Source organism: Oncorhynchus mykiss, chromosome 3 (assembly GCF_057628025.1).
Source record: "Oncorhynchus mykiss isolate SJ-2025 chromosome 3, ASM5762802v1, whole genome shotgun sequence".
Taxonomy (NCBI): Eukaryota; Metazoa; Chordata; class Actinopteri; order Salmoniformes; family Salmonidae; genus Oncorhynchus; species Oncorhynchus mykiss.
In genome coordinates this window covers 66,919,889-66,933,445 of record NC_143024.1, presented here as the reverse complement: position 1 = coordinate 66,933,445, position 13,557 = coordinate 66,919,889, and the positions used below count along the sequence as shown (strand labels likewise).

Sequence of the window (13,557 nt, the reverse complement as noted above, 5' to 3'; positions counted from 1 at the left end):
GCTGTGCCAATGAAAGAGCAGGATCATTATCTGTGAATGTGAACAGTGGTTACTGTTTTCAATCAGGGATGGATGGGACAACGTAGCATGTTGCTTGTTGTTGATGTCTCTGTCTTATTGATCTGTCAGCCCTCAGAGGGAGTAAACCCAGCTAGCACATAACGTTCTGAAAATGTTTCTTAGAGCTTGGTGAGAGTGTGGTTGTCCCTTCATTATTTTAACAGAACATTTACTGAAAGTTAGAACATGGTTACATTTAATGTTGGTAATGTTCTAGGGACATTATCCAACTGGTTTGACATTGGGAATGTTTTCAGATGGTTCCCAGAACATTAAGAAGCAACATTATGCTGTGGGAATGTCAATACTTCAGCATAACGTTTCCTCGTGGTTCTATTTAAAGTCATGTTCTCATATTGTTCCAAGAACAAAGAAAACGTTCCATAAAAAACACAACTTTAGTAACGTTCAGAGAACATTCTAGGAATGTTATTTAAAAACATATGTTCCATTCTTAGCATCAGCTAAACTCTTTGTCCTCTTGTTCAGGTGTGTTGGCCTCGCCCGCTAATTGGCCACACCTGATCTTAATGAGTTCTTGTTTCCTCTGAAATGGGGTATGTTTGAATAGACAAAAATTAACAAGTTTATATGTGTAAAAAAAAAAGCAAGGCACTACCTCCATCCTGGTGGTGCAGTGGACTTATTCCATTGATAGAGAACAGAAGATTATAGGTTTGAAACTCACTGATGCTGCTGAGGGGAGCGCCGCTCACAATAACGTCTGGTATGGGGTGAATGGAATGGCATGTAACACACAGAATCCATGTGTTTGGTGTACAGTATTTGGTACCATTCCACTAATTTCCCTCCAGCTATTACCACGAGCCCGTCCTACCCATTTTGAGGTGCCACCAACCTCCTGTGCTTTCTATAGCTGTATCTCTATGGCGACTACACATTTAGCACATCATGCTGTGAGCTTGGTTAGAGTGTGGTTGTCCTACGGTTACTTTGCATGCAACCTTTCCACAACTTTCTCGGATTGGTGCAGGATAGTTGCTTGGCTTTAAGGACCTTGACAAAGAAAACATTATTTACTTGGTATTTCATTAATGTAGCCCTTTAAGCTTTTTGATTGGTGTCTAAATTTAAACGCAGCGGCTGTACAGGAACATTCTATACATGACGTCAGAGCTCAGGTTCTACGCTTTACAGCTCTGATTCAGTTTTGACTGACAAGAAGTTGCCCCCATCCTTCCCGCTAATTGGGCAGCTTTTGTAAAAGACAAATGTTGTACGAATGAGGGAAATACTGTAAATGAAGGGAACTCAATGCATTTTAAAAGATGAGAGGATTATTTTATAATTTTTCACATCTTTTTTTATTCTGCTTTCTCAGTATCCAATTGGTCGTAACAGTCTTGTTTCATTGCTGCAACTCCCGTACGGACTTGGGAAAGGCGAAGGTTGAGAGCCGTGCGTCCTCCGAAACACAACCCAACCAAGCCGCACTGCTTCTTGACACAATGCCCACTTAACCCAGATGCCAGACTCACCAATGTGTCAGAGGAAACACCATACACCTGGCAACCATGTCAGCGTGCACTGAGCCCAGCCCGCCACAGGAGTCGCTAGTGCGCGATGGGACAAGGACAACCCTGCCGGCCACACCCTCCCCTAACCCAGATGACGCCAGGCCAAATGTACGCCGCCCCATGGATCTCCTAGGTTGCAGCCGGCTGCGACAGAGCCTGGACTCAAACCCAGAATCTCTAGTGGCACAGCTAGCGATGTAGTGCCTTATAGACCACTGCGCCATTCGGGAGGCCAGGGTGTCATTGTCAATGGCGCCCTGAGACCACTAAGTAAAAGATAAAAAATATATAACAAAATACAATAACAAGTACACCACACCAAAACATCACCAACATCACAGCCATAATAAATAAGTGACTAAATAAATCAAAAAAGAATTGCACACCTCGGTGAACTAATTTATCATCAGGGTTTTAAAATGCCCTAGTGGTACCAGGGAATCCAAATGTAATTCATTTTGTAAGTGATTCCAAAAATGTGGAGTTTGAAAACGAAAAGCCCTAAGAACGGGTTTGGTATGTCATTCTTTTATATGTTAGCAATGAAGTTAGGTCAATCAATCAAATTTATTTATGAAGACCTTTTTACATCAGCAGATGTCACAAAGTGCTATACAGAAACACAGCCTAAAACCCCAAACAGCAAGCAATGCAGATATAGAAGCACGGTGGCTAGGAAAAACTCCATAGAAAGGCTGGAACCTAGGCTCTGAGCGGTGGCCAGTCCTCTTCTGGCTGTGCCAGGTGGAGATTATAACTGTACATGACCAAGATGTTCAAACGTTCATACAGTGCCTTGCGAAAGTATTAGGCCCCCTTGAACTTTGCGACCTTTTGCCACATTTCAGGCTTCAAACATAAAGATATAAAACTGTATTTTTTTGTGAAGAATCAACAACAAGTGGGACACAATCATGAAGTGGAACGACATTTATTGGATATTTCAAACTTTTTTAACAAATCAAAAACTGAAAAATTGGGTGTGCAAAATTATTCAGCCCCTTTACTTTCAGTGCAGTAAACTCTCTCCAGAAGTTCAGTGAGGATCTCTGAATGATCCAATGTTGACCTAAATGACTAATGATGATAAATACAATCCACCTGTGTGTAATCAAGTCTCCGTATAAATGCACTTGCACTGTGATAGTCTCAGAGGTCCGTCAAAAGCGCAGAGAGCATCATGAAGAACAAGGAACACACCAGGCAGGTCCGAGATACTGTTGTGAAGAAGTTTAAAGCCGGATTTGGATACAAAAAGATTTCCCAAGCTTTAAACATCCCAAGGAGCACTGTGCAAGCGATAATATCGAAATGGAAGGAGTATCAGACCACTACAAATCTACCAAGACCTGGCCGTCCCTCTAAACTTTCAGCTCATACAAGGAGAAGACTGATCAGAGATGCAGCCAAGAGGCACATGATCACTCTGGATGAACTGCAGAGATCTACAGCTGAGGTGGGAGACTCTGTCCATAGGACAACAATCAGTCGTATATTGCACAAATCTGGCCTTTATGGAAGAGTGGCAAGAAGAAAGCCATTTCTTAAAGATATCCATAAAAAGTGTTGTTTAAAGTTTGCCACAAGCCACCTGGGAGACACACCAAACATGTGGAAGAAGGTGCTCTGGTCAGATGAAACCAAAATGTAACTTTTTGGCAACAATGCAAAACGTTATGTTTGGCATAAAAGCAACACAGCTCATCACCCTAAACACACCATCCCCACTGTCAAACATGGTGGTGGCAGCATCATGGTTTGGGCCTGCTTTTCTTCAGCAGGGACAGGGAAGATGGTTAAAATTGATGGGAAGATGGATGGAGCCAAATACAGGACCATTCTGGAAGAAAACCTGATGGAGTCTGCAAAAGACCTGAGACTGGGACGGAGATTTGTCTTCCAACAAGACAATGATCCAAAACATAAAGCAAAATCTACAATGGAATGGTTCAAAAATAAACATATCCAGGTGTTAGAATGGCCAGACCTGAATCCAATCGAGAATCTGTGGAAAGAACTGAAAACTGCTGTTCACAAATGCTCTCCATCCAACCTCACTGAGCTCGAGCTGTTTTGCAAGGAGGAATGGGAAAAAATGTCAGTCTCTCGATGTGCAAAACTGATAGAGACATACCCCAAGCGACTTACAGCTGTAATCGCAGCAAAAGGTGGCGCTACAAAGTATTAACTTAAGGGGGCTGAATAATTTTGCACGCCCAATTTTTCAGTTTTTGATTTGTTAAAAAAGTTTGAAATATCCAATAAATGTCGTTCCACTTCATGATTGTGTCCCACTTGTTGTTGATTCTTCACAAAAAAATACAGTTTTATATCTTTATGTTTGAAGCCTGAAATGTGGCAAAAGGTCGCAAAGTTCAAGGGGGCCGAATACTTTCGCAAGGCACTGTAGATGACCAGCAGGGACAAATAATAATAATCACAGTGTTTGCAGAGGGTGCAACAGGTCAGCACCTCAGGAGTAAATGTCAGTTGGCTTTTCATAGCCAATCATTCAGAGTTAGAGACAGCAGGTGCAGTAAAGAGAGAGAGTCAAAAACAGCAGGTCCGGAACCAGGTAGCACATCCGGTGAACAGGTCAGAGTTCCATAGCCGCAGGCAGAACAGTTGAAACTGGAGCAGCAGCACGACCAGGTGGACTGGGGACAGCAAGGAGTCATCAGGCCAGGTAGTCCTGAGGAATGGTCCTAGGGCTCAGGTCCTTTGAGAGAAAGAGAGAAGGAGAGAGAGAGAGAGAGAGAGAGGGAGAGAGAGAATTAGAGGGAGCATACTTAAATTCACGCAGGACACCGGATAAGACAGGAGAAAATACTCCAGATATAACAGACTGACCCTAGCCATCCCGACACATAAACTATTGTAGCATAAATACTGGAGGCTGAGACAGGAGGGCTCGTGTGACACTGTGGCCCGATCCGACGATCCCCCCGAACAGGGCCAACCAGGCAGGATATAACCTCACCCACTTTGCCAAAGCACAGCCCCTACACCACTAGAAGGATATCTTCAACCACCAACTTACTACCCTGAGACAAGGCCGAGTATAGCCCATGAAGATCTCCCCCACGGCACGAACCCGAGGGGGGCGCCAAACCTGGACAGGAAGATCACATCAGTGATACACCCCTCCTAGCGACGGGATGGAAGAGCGCCAGTAAGCCAGTGACTCAGCCCCCGTAATAGGGTTAGAGGCATAGAATCCCGGTAAATTGGAAGTTAATGGCAGGGATGCAGGACTGTGTTCCAAACAAAACAACTACAAGCATGCTTGCTCTAGTTCCTCAACGGCACAGCTAGGAGAGCTCAAAAACGCACCTTATAGTTGAAGAGTCTTCTTTGAGTCATAAAAGTGCATTGAAATTACTTGGGAACTGTGCACACTGTGTCACTTGGAGTCACCAGTTTGACCTCTCACTCAAACCCTTGTGATTTTTTTGTCTTATGTTGCACCTAACCCAAATTGTCCAAGAATATTCTTATCATATTACTGAATGTATCCAGAGTATTTTCAGATTTCGTTGTCGACAAATACGGCGAAAAGTACAATAAATGTAAAATGCACATAAAATCAAAAGTGTCATGTTTGGATTCAGTCTTGTGTCAGGTGAACTGTTGTCCTCACCTTTAGTTTAATAATGTTTCCATAATCTCCAAACTGTTCCCTTTTAATTGCTATCATGGTTATGTATATGCTTCATATTTCTTCTATGAGACACTTTTCAATTTAGCCCTATCCATATAGGCCAATTCCCACTAGTGTAAAGGGTTAACAGAATGTTTCCTGAAAGTTCAAACATGGTTACATTTCATTTCAAATTTGGTAATGTTCTAGGAACGTTCTCCAACTGGTTTGACTTTAGGCATGTTCTCAAATAGTTCAGTGAATGTTAAGAAACAACATTCTTCCGTGGGAATTTCAGTACTTCAGCATAATGTTTCCTGCAGGTTTCCTCATGGTTCTGTTTAAAGTCATGTTCTCAAATAGTTCTGAGAATGTTAAAAAAAACTTTCCATGAAAACCACAAGAAAACTTTAGCAATGTTCAGATAACGTTCTAAGAATGTTATTTAAAAACATACATTCAGTTCTCAGCATCAACAAAACTCTATCTTGTTAATTGTGTTCAGGTGAGTTGGCCGCACCCACTAACAGATCTTAATGAGTGCTTGTTTCCTTTGAAATCTGTTTGAATAGACTAAAATTAACAGCCTTGTATGTGTAAAAAACATGGCATGCTGGCGGGGTGTACTTATTCCATTGACAGAGAACAGAAGATTATAGGTTCAAATCTCACTGATGCTGTGTCACAATAAAAAAATAGTTTTCATGATTCATGTCTGATTAAGTCAATTAAGTTCCATGTGTCCTATCTGTGCTTGTAGTTCATAAAAGTTAACTCAAAATAAGCTAGCAGTGTTACTAAAAGTCATATTGAAACATTCAGTGAAAGTTTTAAGGAAAGTTTTAAGGAAGTTATTCAAAAACCTCCAAATAACCTATAATTTCCGTTCTCAGAGCGTTAATAAAACCTCCCAGGAAAATGTTCAAGGAACCAGAGTAAAACATTCTCAGAACCTCCGTGTAACCTGTAAATAATATTCCCAGAAAAGTCAGGAAACATATGGCTTTGTTCCCACAACCAATGTGAAACTAAAAACATATATGTTCCCACAACTTCCAAGGAACCAAATGTGCCAGCTGGGTACATCCCGCCAGGAAGCTGTCTCTTCAGGTTGGTCATATGTTGATACTGTTGGTTTAGTCAGTGCTTTGAATGAACACATTCAGGAGGTCTAGTCTTGTAGTCCTAAATGTTTACTGCTATACATTTGGCCGCCTTTCAATTAAGTCTTTGTCCATCCTCCCTCTCATATCCTATAGTCATGATATTCATAATTACAACATACTATGCCCTTTACATGCCCCTATAGAACAGCATATATAATGGCAACATAATGGCATGATTATGATTGTTCTGTTTTACCTTTTTACATAGGATTGAAATGTACTAGATGTCTACCGGTATGTGACTTAGCCTTGCATAGCAAACAGACACCCTGGTAAAAAATGCCATTCCAACACGAAAAAAAAAACAGATCATAATACATAGTCAAATTGCCCCTATTTCTCCTGAAATCACTTCCTTTTCACAGATTTATAAGATAAGAGCTGTGTTTTCCTTTGTGTTCTTCTGTCTGTATTCTAACTCTGTCTCTATTCTGTGGTGAGGACACCTTGCTCCGGTAGGGAGGACATAAGAGGCCCCTGTGCTGCCGTTTCCATGGGGACCCAACAGCCACTCTACTCTTCAAAAGCGGTCGAGCAGAGCAGAGGTAGCGGGCCCTTTGTGTTGGAGAGGGAGAGAGCAGAACAACACTGGCCAGATGAAAGCACTGCCATCCTTAAACCCAATCATAATTTAGTCATCAGAACAGGAGGGTATAATCAAAATATAGGGGGGAGATGGATGGGAGAAACAGACAGAGAGAAAAGAGATATAGATAGATAGAGTGGAGTGGAGTGCGTGGGTCAAGAAACGAGAGAGGGAAAGAGTGCTGTTAGATGGAAAAATTAGGGGGATACGGATAGAAATGGTCTTGTTCTTGATGTTGATACTCAACCTTATTTGCAATGTCAATCTTGTATCCAGGCAGCGCACTTAGATTGAAGGTTTTGTTGTGTCTTGCTGGATACAGACACTGTGGGAGGAAGATAACATATAAAATGTATTATTGTATACACAAATAAAATCATTATGTGACAAATTTGCATTTATACTTTACTTGGTGAATGAACAATAGTTCCTTCAAGTCTCTGAAGGAAGCAACCAATACCATTCACTGTTAGTAGTGTCCATGCTACAATGTTAACATGTGTTCAATGCCGTGATGTCCTTGAGGTTATCACATTATATACTGCTCTATTAATGTGTATATTATTTCAATATAATCCCATTTCAAAGGGTATTTATCCATTATACTATTGAGCTATCAAACAGAACTACAAGTCCTTCTCTGCCTCCTCCTGCATCTCTCCCAAAAACAGCTAGGCCTAATCCCTGACTGCCATAATTGACTCTCCTCTCAGAACAAAAAAAAGAGAGGAGAGTTTCCTGGGACAAATAGAATTGAGCAGGAATTCACATGCAGCTCTATGTAGGTCATGCACAATACGGCGTCTGCAAGTTTACACCTGGGGCTCATAGCACCATTATCCCACAACAATGCTTCGGAGAGGAACTTATTTGAGCCCATTAGCCCGGGCCAGTCCCCCTCATTAGAGAAGGCTTTTTAAATGAGCCTAGACAATAAGCACACAGAAAGGGTACAGTGGAGCGCTGAGGGACCGAGTGAGGGGAGGGGAGGTCGGAGGTTTAGCCAGAGAGCTCACGATAATTACTGTGTTTCTCTCTCTGGCCTGAAAGAGACTTGAATAATGTTTCTCTTTCTGTGGGGCAAGCACAATGGACGCTGGGTAGCTTCAAGGACCGTTAGCTCTGCCCTATTAGGAAAAAATATGCTCTGTTCTCTTTCCTCCACCCCTCCACTCAGATTCATCATTAGAGAAATGTCTTTATGACCTCTGTAGGAGGACTGTCAGTTTGAAATGTTCCCCCCGCTACTGTCACCTGCCTTAGTCAATAGATTGGTATTATACTGGTCTCGAAACAACTGTAGGTTAATTTGTGTGAATTAAAAAATACAATAAATGGTTAAAAAAAAAGAAGAAAAAAAAGAGGTGATTGTGACAGAGGGATACAAGGTTTAGCAACTCACCAAAAGGTTGTCGATTATTATTACACACTTAGGTTCTTTCGATTAATGTTGAAATTATAATAACACCAGCATTATCATGTTAATATTATCATACTATTACATTATTACTTATACAATAATTCATTACTATGCATGATATTGATGAATTTACAACTCTGTACAGTAATTATTCTGACCTGATCTGGGATGCATGGCAAACTTCTACCATTCTCTAGAACGCATGGCAAACTTCTCTAGAATGCATGGCAAACTCACACAAGTTGTAAGACCATGCAATAACTCCCCCGGCAGAATTGAGACGGAACATTTAATGACGGAACTATTAGTTCCATCCGGTGAACGTTTTCGCTGACGGACCAGAAAATTACATATTTGTAAACAGATTCAGGTGAGTCACGATTTATATATTTGTTTTTTTCTCGGAGACGTGCCTGTGGGTATTTAGCTAGCTTTATGTTGTTTTTGAAATACAATGTTAACAAATATTTATAAATATTTGCGCGTGTAGATGGTTTTACCCCTGCTATCAAAATGACATTGTTCAAGGATGGAGGCTAGCTAACGTTAGCTTGCTTGCTAAGTTAGCTAGTTACAGTAGATGATGGACATTCACACCTGCTAGCTAGCTGAGTCGTTTATCTAGATTGGTACCGTGAGGCAAGCTCTACAAGCTAGGTAATTATTGTTTCAATGACGAATGTTGGAAGTTGTCTAATATTCTGTGCTAGTTTGGGGCTAGCTAAATAGCTTGCTAACTAGTTATGTCAGTGAACCACTCAAGCAGGATGCAGCTGGTCAGGATGTCTAACCTTATGTAAAACTGTAATACTTGCGTTGATAACAACTAGTCGACTGAAGTTCTAAGAAAGACACCTGTCTTGACTGCGCTTTCCCCTTGTATTGATCAAGGAATCGCTAACTGCACTAGAGACACTTCCTCTGTTAGCTAGTTAACGTTACCACCATTTCAAATGAATATATAAAATAAAGAAGTGTATACGCATGGTTAGCAGATGTTATTGCGAGTGTAGCGAAATGCTTATGCTTCATACCCTAAGGGAGGATGCAATGCCTGCTGTGTGCTGCTGTGTGAGAGGGATATAAAAAGTCAGTGAGGAGGCACTGTGTGCTTCTGTGTCACACAGGGTGGTCTGCTGGGAAGGTGAGGACACAGTCGTGACTCAGCTGCTGCTTGCTGCTGGGGGTGCTGCTAGCCTCAGACAGTCATGCACTTAACCCATCACATGCAACCAAGCCTTTTTGAGTCAAGGTCACTCATGTCAAATGTTATGATTTGTGTTTTCCTTTTTACCGTTTGCTCTTGGGGATGGTTGAATATGTTTTCCTAGTGTTGGGCGTACTCTTTAGTGCAGGATGATTGTCTGGATGTTAGTTTGCTATGAGCATACAGTACATAGCCATGACGACATAGTGTTTCATTAGATGCAGTGAGGTCATTGCTGAAGAGACATTGATGAGTCCGATAGCTGCTGAAGCTGGAGTCACAACCTGCCCCAGCCTCTGGCCAGGGTTGTTGTCACGGAGACAACATTCCTAAGCACAGCCTCATCTGGCCTGCCTGCTTACTGATCGATCCACCTCCCCACCATCACCCCCTTCCTCCACATCACCCTTTCTAAGTGAAGTACTGACTGTATGCCGTCCAGCGATTGGCTAATGGTGATGTAATGCCCTCTAAATAATTCATTACTGGAAGAAAGTGAAAGACCCTGAGCCGGGAGGGGCAAGGGAGGGAGGCAGGGAAAATCGATGGGCCTGTCAGTGAGAGAGGGGGAGGTAGCGATAGATGAGGAGTCAGAGGTTGCATCGGGGAGGAAGAGAAAAATAACAACAAACAGTGAGAGGCTAAACTGGCTGGGCAGATGAAAGGGAACACCGCTCCAACCAGGTTGGTCCATGCCTGAGGCACAGGTTGGCTGTGTGTTAGACTCCATTTACTCCCTCAAACTGGGATGATCCGAACAGTTGAGGGAGCGTCCGATGATGAGTCTGACTTTGAGGAGACGTCTATTTGAGACCCTTTTTAGGTGATGATTGAGGGTAGGTTCAGATTGATTGTAGGTAATTGATTTACAATGAGTTAAAATTGCTGGTAGTGAGTGTTTAACTATTTTTAGGCTATCTGTCAGAATAATTAGCATGTTCTATGATAATGGGAAATGTGAAGCTTGCTTAGCCTCGTTCAGTGCTAAACCTAACTGATGTTGACCCTGTTCTGTGTTTCTTACAGTCCGATAATCAACCCTGACATGCTTCCTTTTTTTGTTCCCTCTTTTTCATGACACAGTGAATCTTCATATTGACCCCTTTTGTTGACATCATCACCCAATGTGGAGGAGGAGCATTCTTCTTTGTTACACACATCCATATGTGGATTCGTGTGAAAGCTCTCTCTCTCTCTCTCTCTCCCTCTCTCTCACACACACACACAGCACCACAGTTCTTCAAGTGTGTGTGTGTATCGGCCTGTGTAAGAAAAACAGTGCCACCAAAAACTGTGCCATGAGAATTTCTGGCAAAGGCCAGACCTACTCCTCTTACTATGCCAATCTCTAGCATTAACTCAGTAGGATCATCCGCCTCTAGCTAGTTGATTAACAGAGCTGTGTTAAAGAGGGATTGTTGTCCTGGAAGGAGCTTCCTGCCCTCGAGGAACACCATCCGCTCAGACTGCCTCCCTCTGGGGCTCAGACGGCAGATGCTTCGCCTGCAAGTTCCAGAGCCACCCCGCCCCATAGAGGACCATCCCACCCCATAGAGGACCATCCCACCCCATAGAGGACCACCCGCCTGCCCTAACAGCCTCTAGGAGGGACCCACCCCAGGAGCACCATGGAAGGGCTGGATGTGGAGGACATCAGTCCTGCCCTGGAGGCCACTGAGGACTTCCTACACTGCCTGGATGGGGGTGGAGGCCAAAGCCACTGCCAGGGTGGGGATGGGTTCCGGCAGCCTAGGCAACACCACCCCAAGCTGCAGGAGATGTCTGCAGCCCTGGGGAAGCTGAGCTCTAGCGGGGTGTGGGGCCTGCTGGCCAGGGAGCAGGGGACCGAGGTGTCCCCCCGTAACGTGGCCTGGGCTGACCAGCCCTCTGCCTTCAGCGTGCTGGCTCTGAGGCAGGGGAAAAGGAGTCGTGCTCGTTCCACCAACGACCTGGCTGCCCACACCAAGGACACCAACAACACCACCTCTAACTCCTCCAACACCGCTTTTAAGAAAGGCCACAACCGCTCACGTTCTGATGTCAACTACCGGCCGTCCTACACAGACAACGCTAATGGCCTGCCTGCTGTGGACAAGAACATGCTGAAGAACATTGCTCTCAACGACCAGAGAGAAGAAGGTAAGGCTGGAAGGAAGAGTATGTCCTTCTTCTTTGGTTAGCTGATAAGGACACACAGCTTATGTATTATTGGTTAATAATAGGGCTGTGGCGGTAATTGAATAACCGTGTGACGGTTATGGAGGAAGACAGTCATGAAAATAAAATAACTGTCAAAACCATTTAAAAATAGGCCTACATAAAAAAAATTGAAAAACATTTTTAATAACTATATTTTCATGTAGATAAACTTGACCTATTAGCGGTATTATTTGCTAAAGATTATAAGCAATTGTTTTGCTAATTAAGTCTGTCTATTAAACTGTCTACATCTCCTCTTTCCAACGGTCGTTTGATGCTCCAGCAGCTAAACCGCTAACGTTAGATGCGCGGGGGTGTAGAAGCGCTGATGAGTGGACTTTCTTTTATACAATGCATGTTAATAGACTCTTCCCCCCCCTCCCAACGATTATGTCAGTGACCGACCGTGTACATTGCCCTGGCCAATTACCGCAACCTCAAATTCCAAGACCTTCACAGCCCTAGTTGATACTCAAGTCAATGCTAGTGTCTTTTTTAAATATTGGATGAATAGACTTATGCTATCATGACATGTACTTTTCCTTGTTGTGTCAGAGACTAGATTAAGGTTAGGACTAGTTTCCACCTTTGTGTAAATGAAGATAATTTCAGCGTCCTAGAGAAAACGAATAGGCCTAGGCTATGACACAGCTGTACTGCATGCTGCAGACAGTATTGTATTATTCTGGAACACAGCAATGGCCACTCAGGATCAAATAAATCAAATGTTATTTGTCACATGCTTCATAGACAACAGGTGTAGACTAACAGTGAAATGCTTACTTACGGGTCCATTTCCAACAATGCAGAGTTAAAAATGTATAACAAAATAGAAAGTGATGAGGAATAAATGCACAGTGAATAATGAGTAAAAATAACATGGTTATATGTAGGGAGTAGAAAATAACATGGCTATATGTAGGGAGTAGAAAATAACATGGCTATATGTAGGGAGTAGAAAATAACATGGCTATATGTAGGGAGTAGAAAATAACATGGCTATATGTAGGGAGTAGAAAATAACATGGCTATATGTAGGGAGTAGAAAATAACATGGCTAAATGTAGGGAGTAGAAAATAACATGGCTATATGTAGGGAGTAGAAAATAACAGGTCTATATGTAGGGAGTAGAAAATAACATGGCTATATGTAGGGAGTAGAAAATAACATGGCTATATGTAGGGAGTAGAAAATAACATGGCTATATGTAGGGAGTAGAAAATAACATGGCTATATGTAGGGAGTAGAAAATAACATGGCTATATGTAGGGAGTAGAAAATAACATGGTTATATGTAGGGAGTAGAAAATAACATGGCTATATGTAGGGAGTAGAAAATAACATGGTTATATGTAGGGAGTAGAAAATAACATGGCTATATATAGGGAGTAGAAAATAACATGGCTATATGTAGGGAGTAGAAAATAACATGGCTATATGTAGGGAGTAGAAAATAACATGGCTATATGTAGGGAGTAGAAAATAACATGGCTAAATACAGGGAGTACCAGTCGGTGTACGGGTACGAGGTAATTGAGGTAGCTACAGTATGTACTGTACATACAGTACCAGTCAAGTTTGGACACCTCTTTCCAAGGTTCTTAATTTTTACTATTTTCTACATTGTAGAATAATAGTGTAGACAAATTGTGAAACAAATTTAAATATATTTTATATTTGAGATTCTTCAAAGTAGCCACCCTTTTTTGCTTGATGACAGTTTTGCACACTTGGCATTCT

The 13,557-nt window shown here is 42.3% G+C and overlaps 1 protein-coding gene across 3 annotated transcripts in view; it reads left to right on the top strand.

Annotated features, from left to right (window-relative positions):
• Window positions 1-8,647: 8,647 nt before the first annotated feature.
• LOC110520227 (pleckstrin homology domain-containing family M member 3) overlaps window positions 8,648-13,557 on the top strand; it is a 53,282-nt gene continuing 48,372 nt past the window's right edge. For all 3 annotated transcript variants that reach the window (XR_005049715.2, XM_036974620.2, XM_090229956.1), the window contains exons 1-2: window positions 8,648-8,780; window positions 10,701-11,756. Coding sequence is in view for 2 of the 3 variants with exons in the window: in XM_036974620.2 (XP_036830515.1) it covers window positions 11,246-11,756 (511 nt within the window). In the remaining variant the exon portion in view is untranslated. The remainder of the gene's footprint in view (window positions 8,781-10,700; window positions 11,757-13,557) is intronic.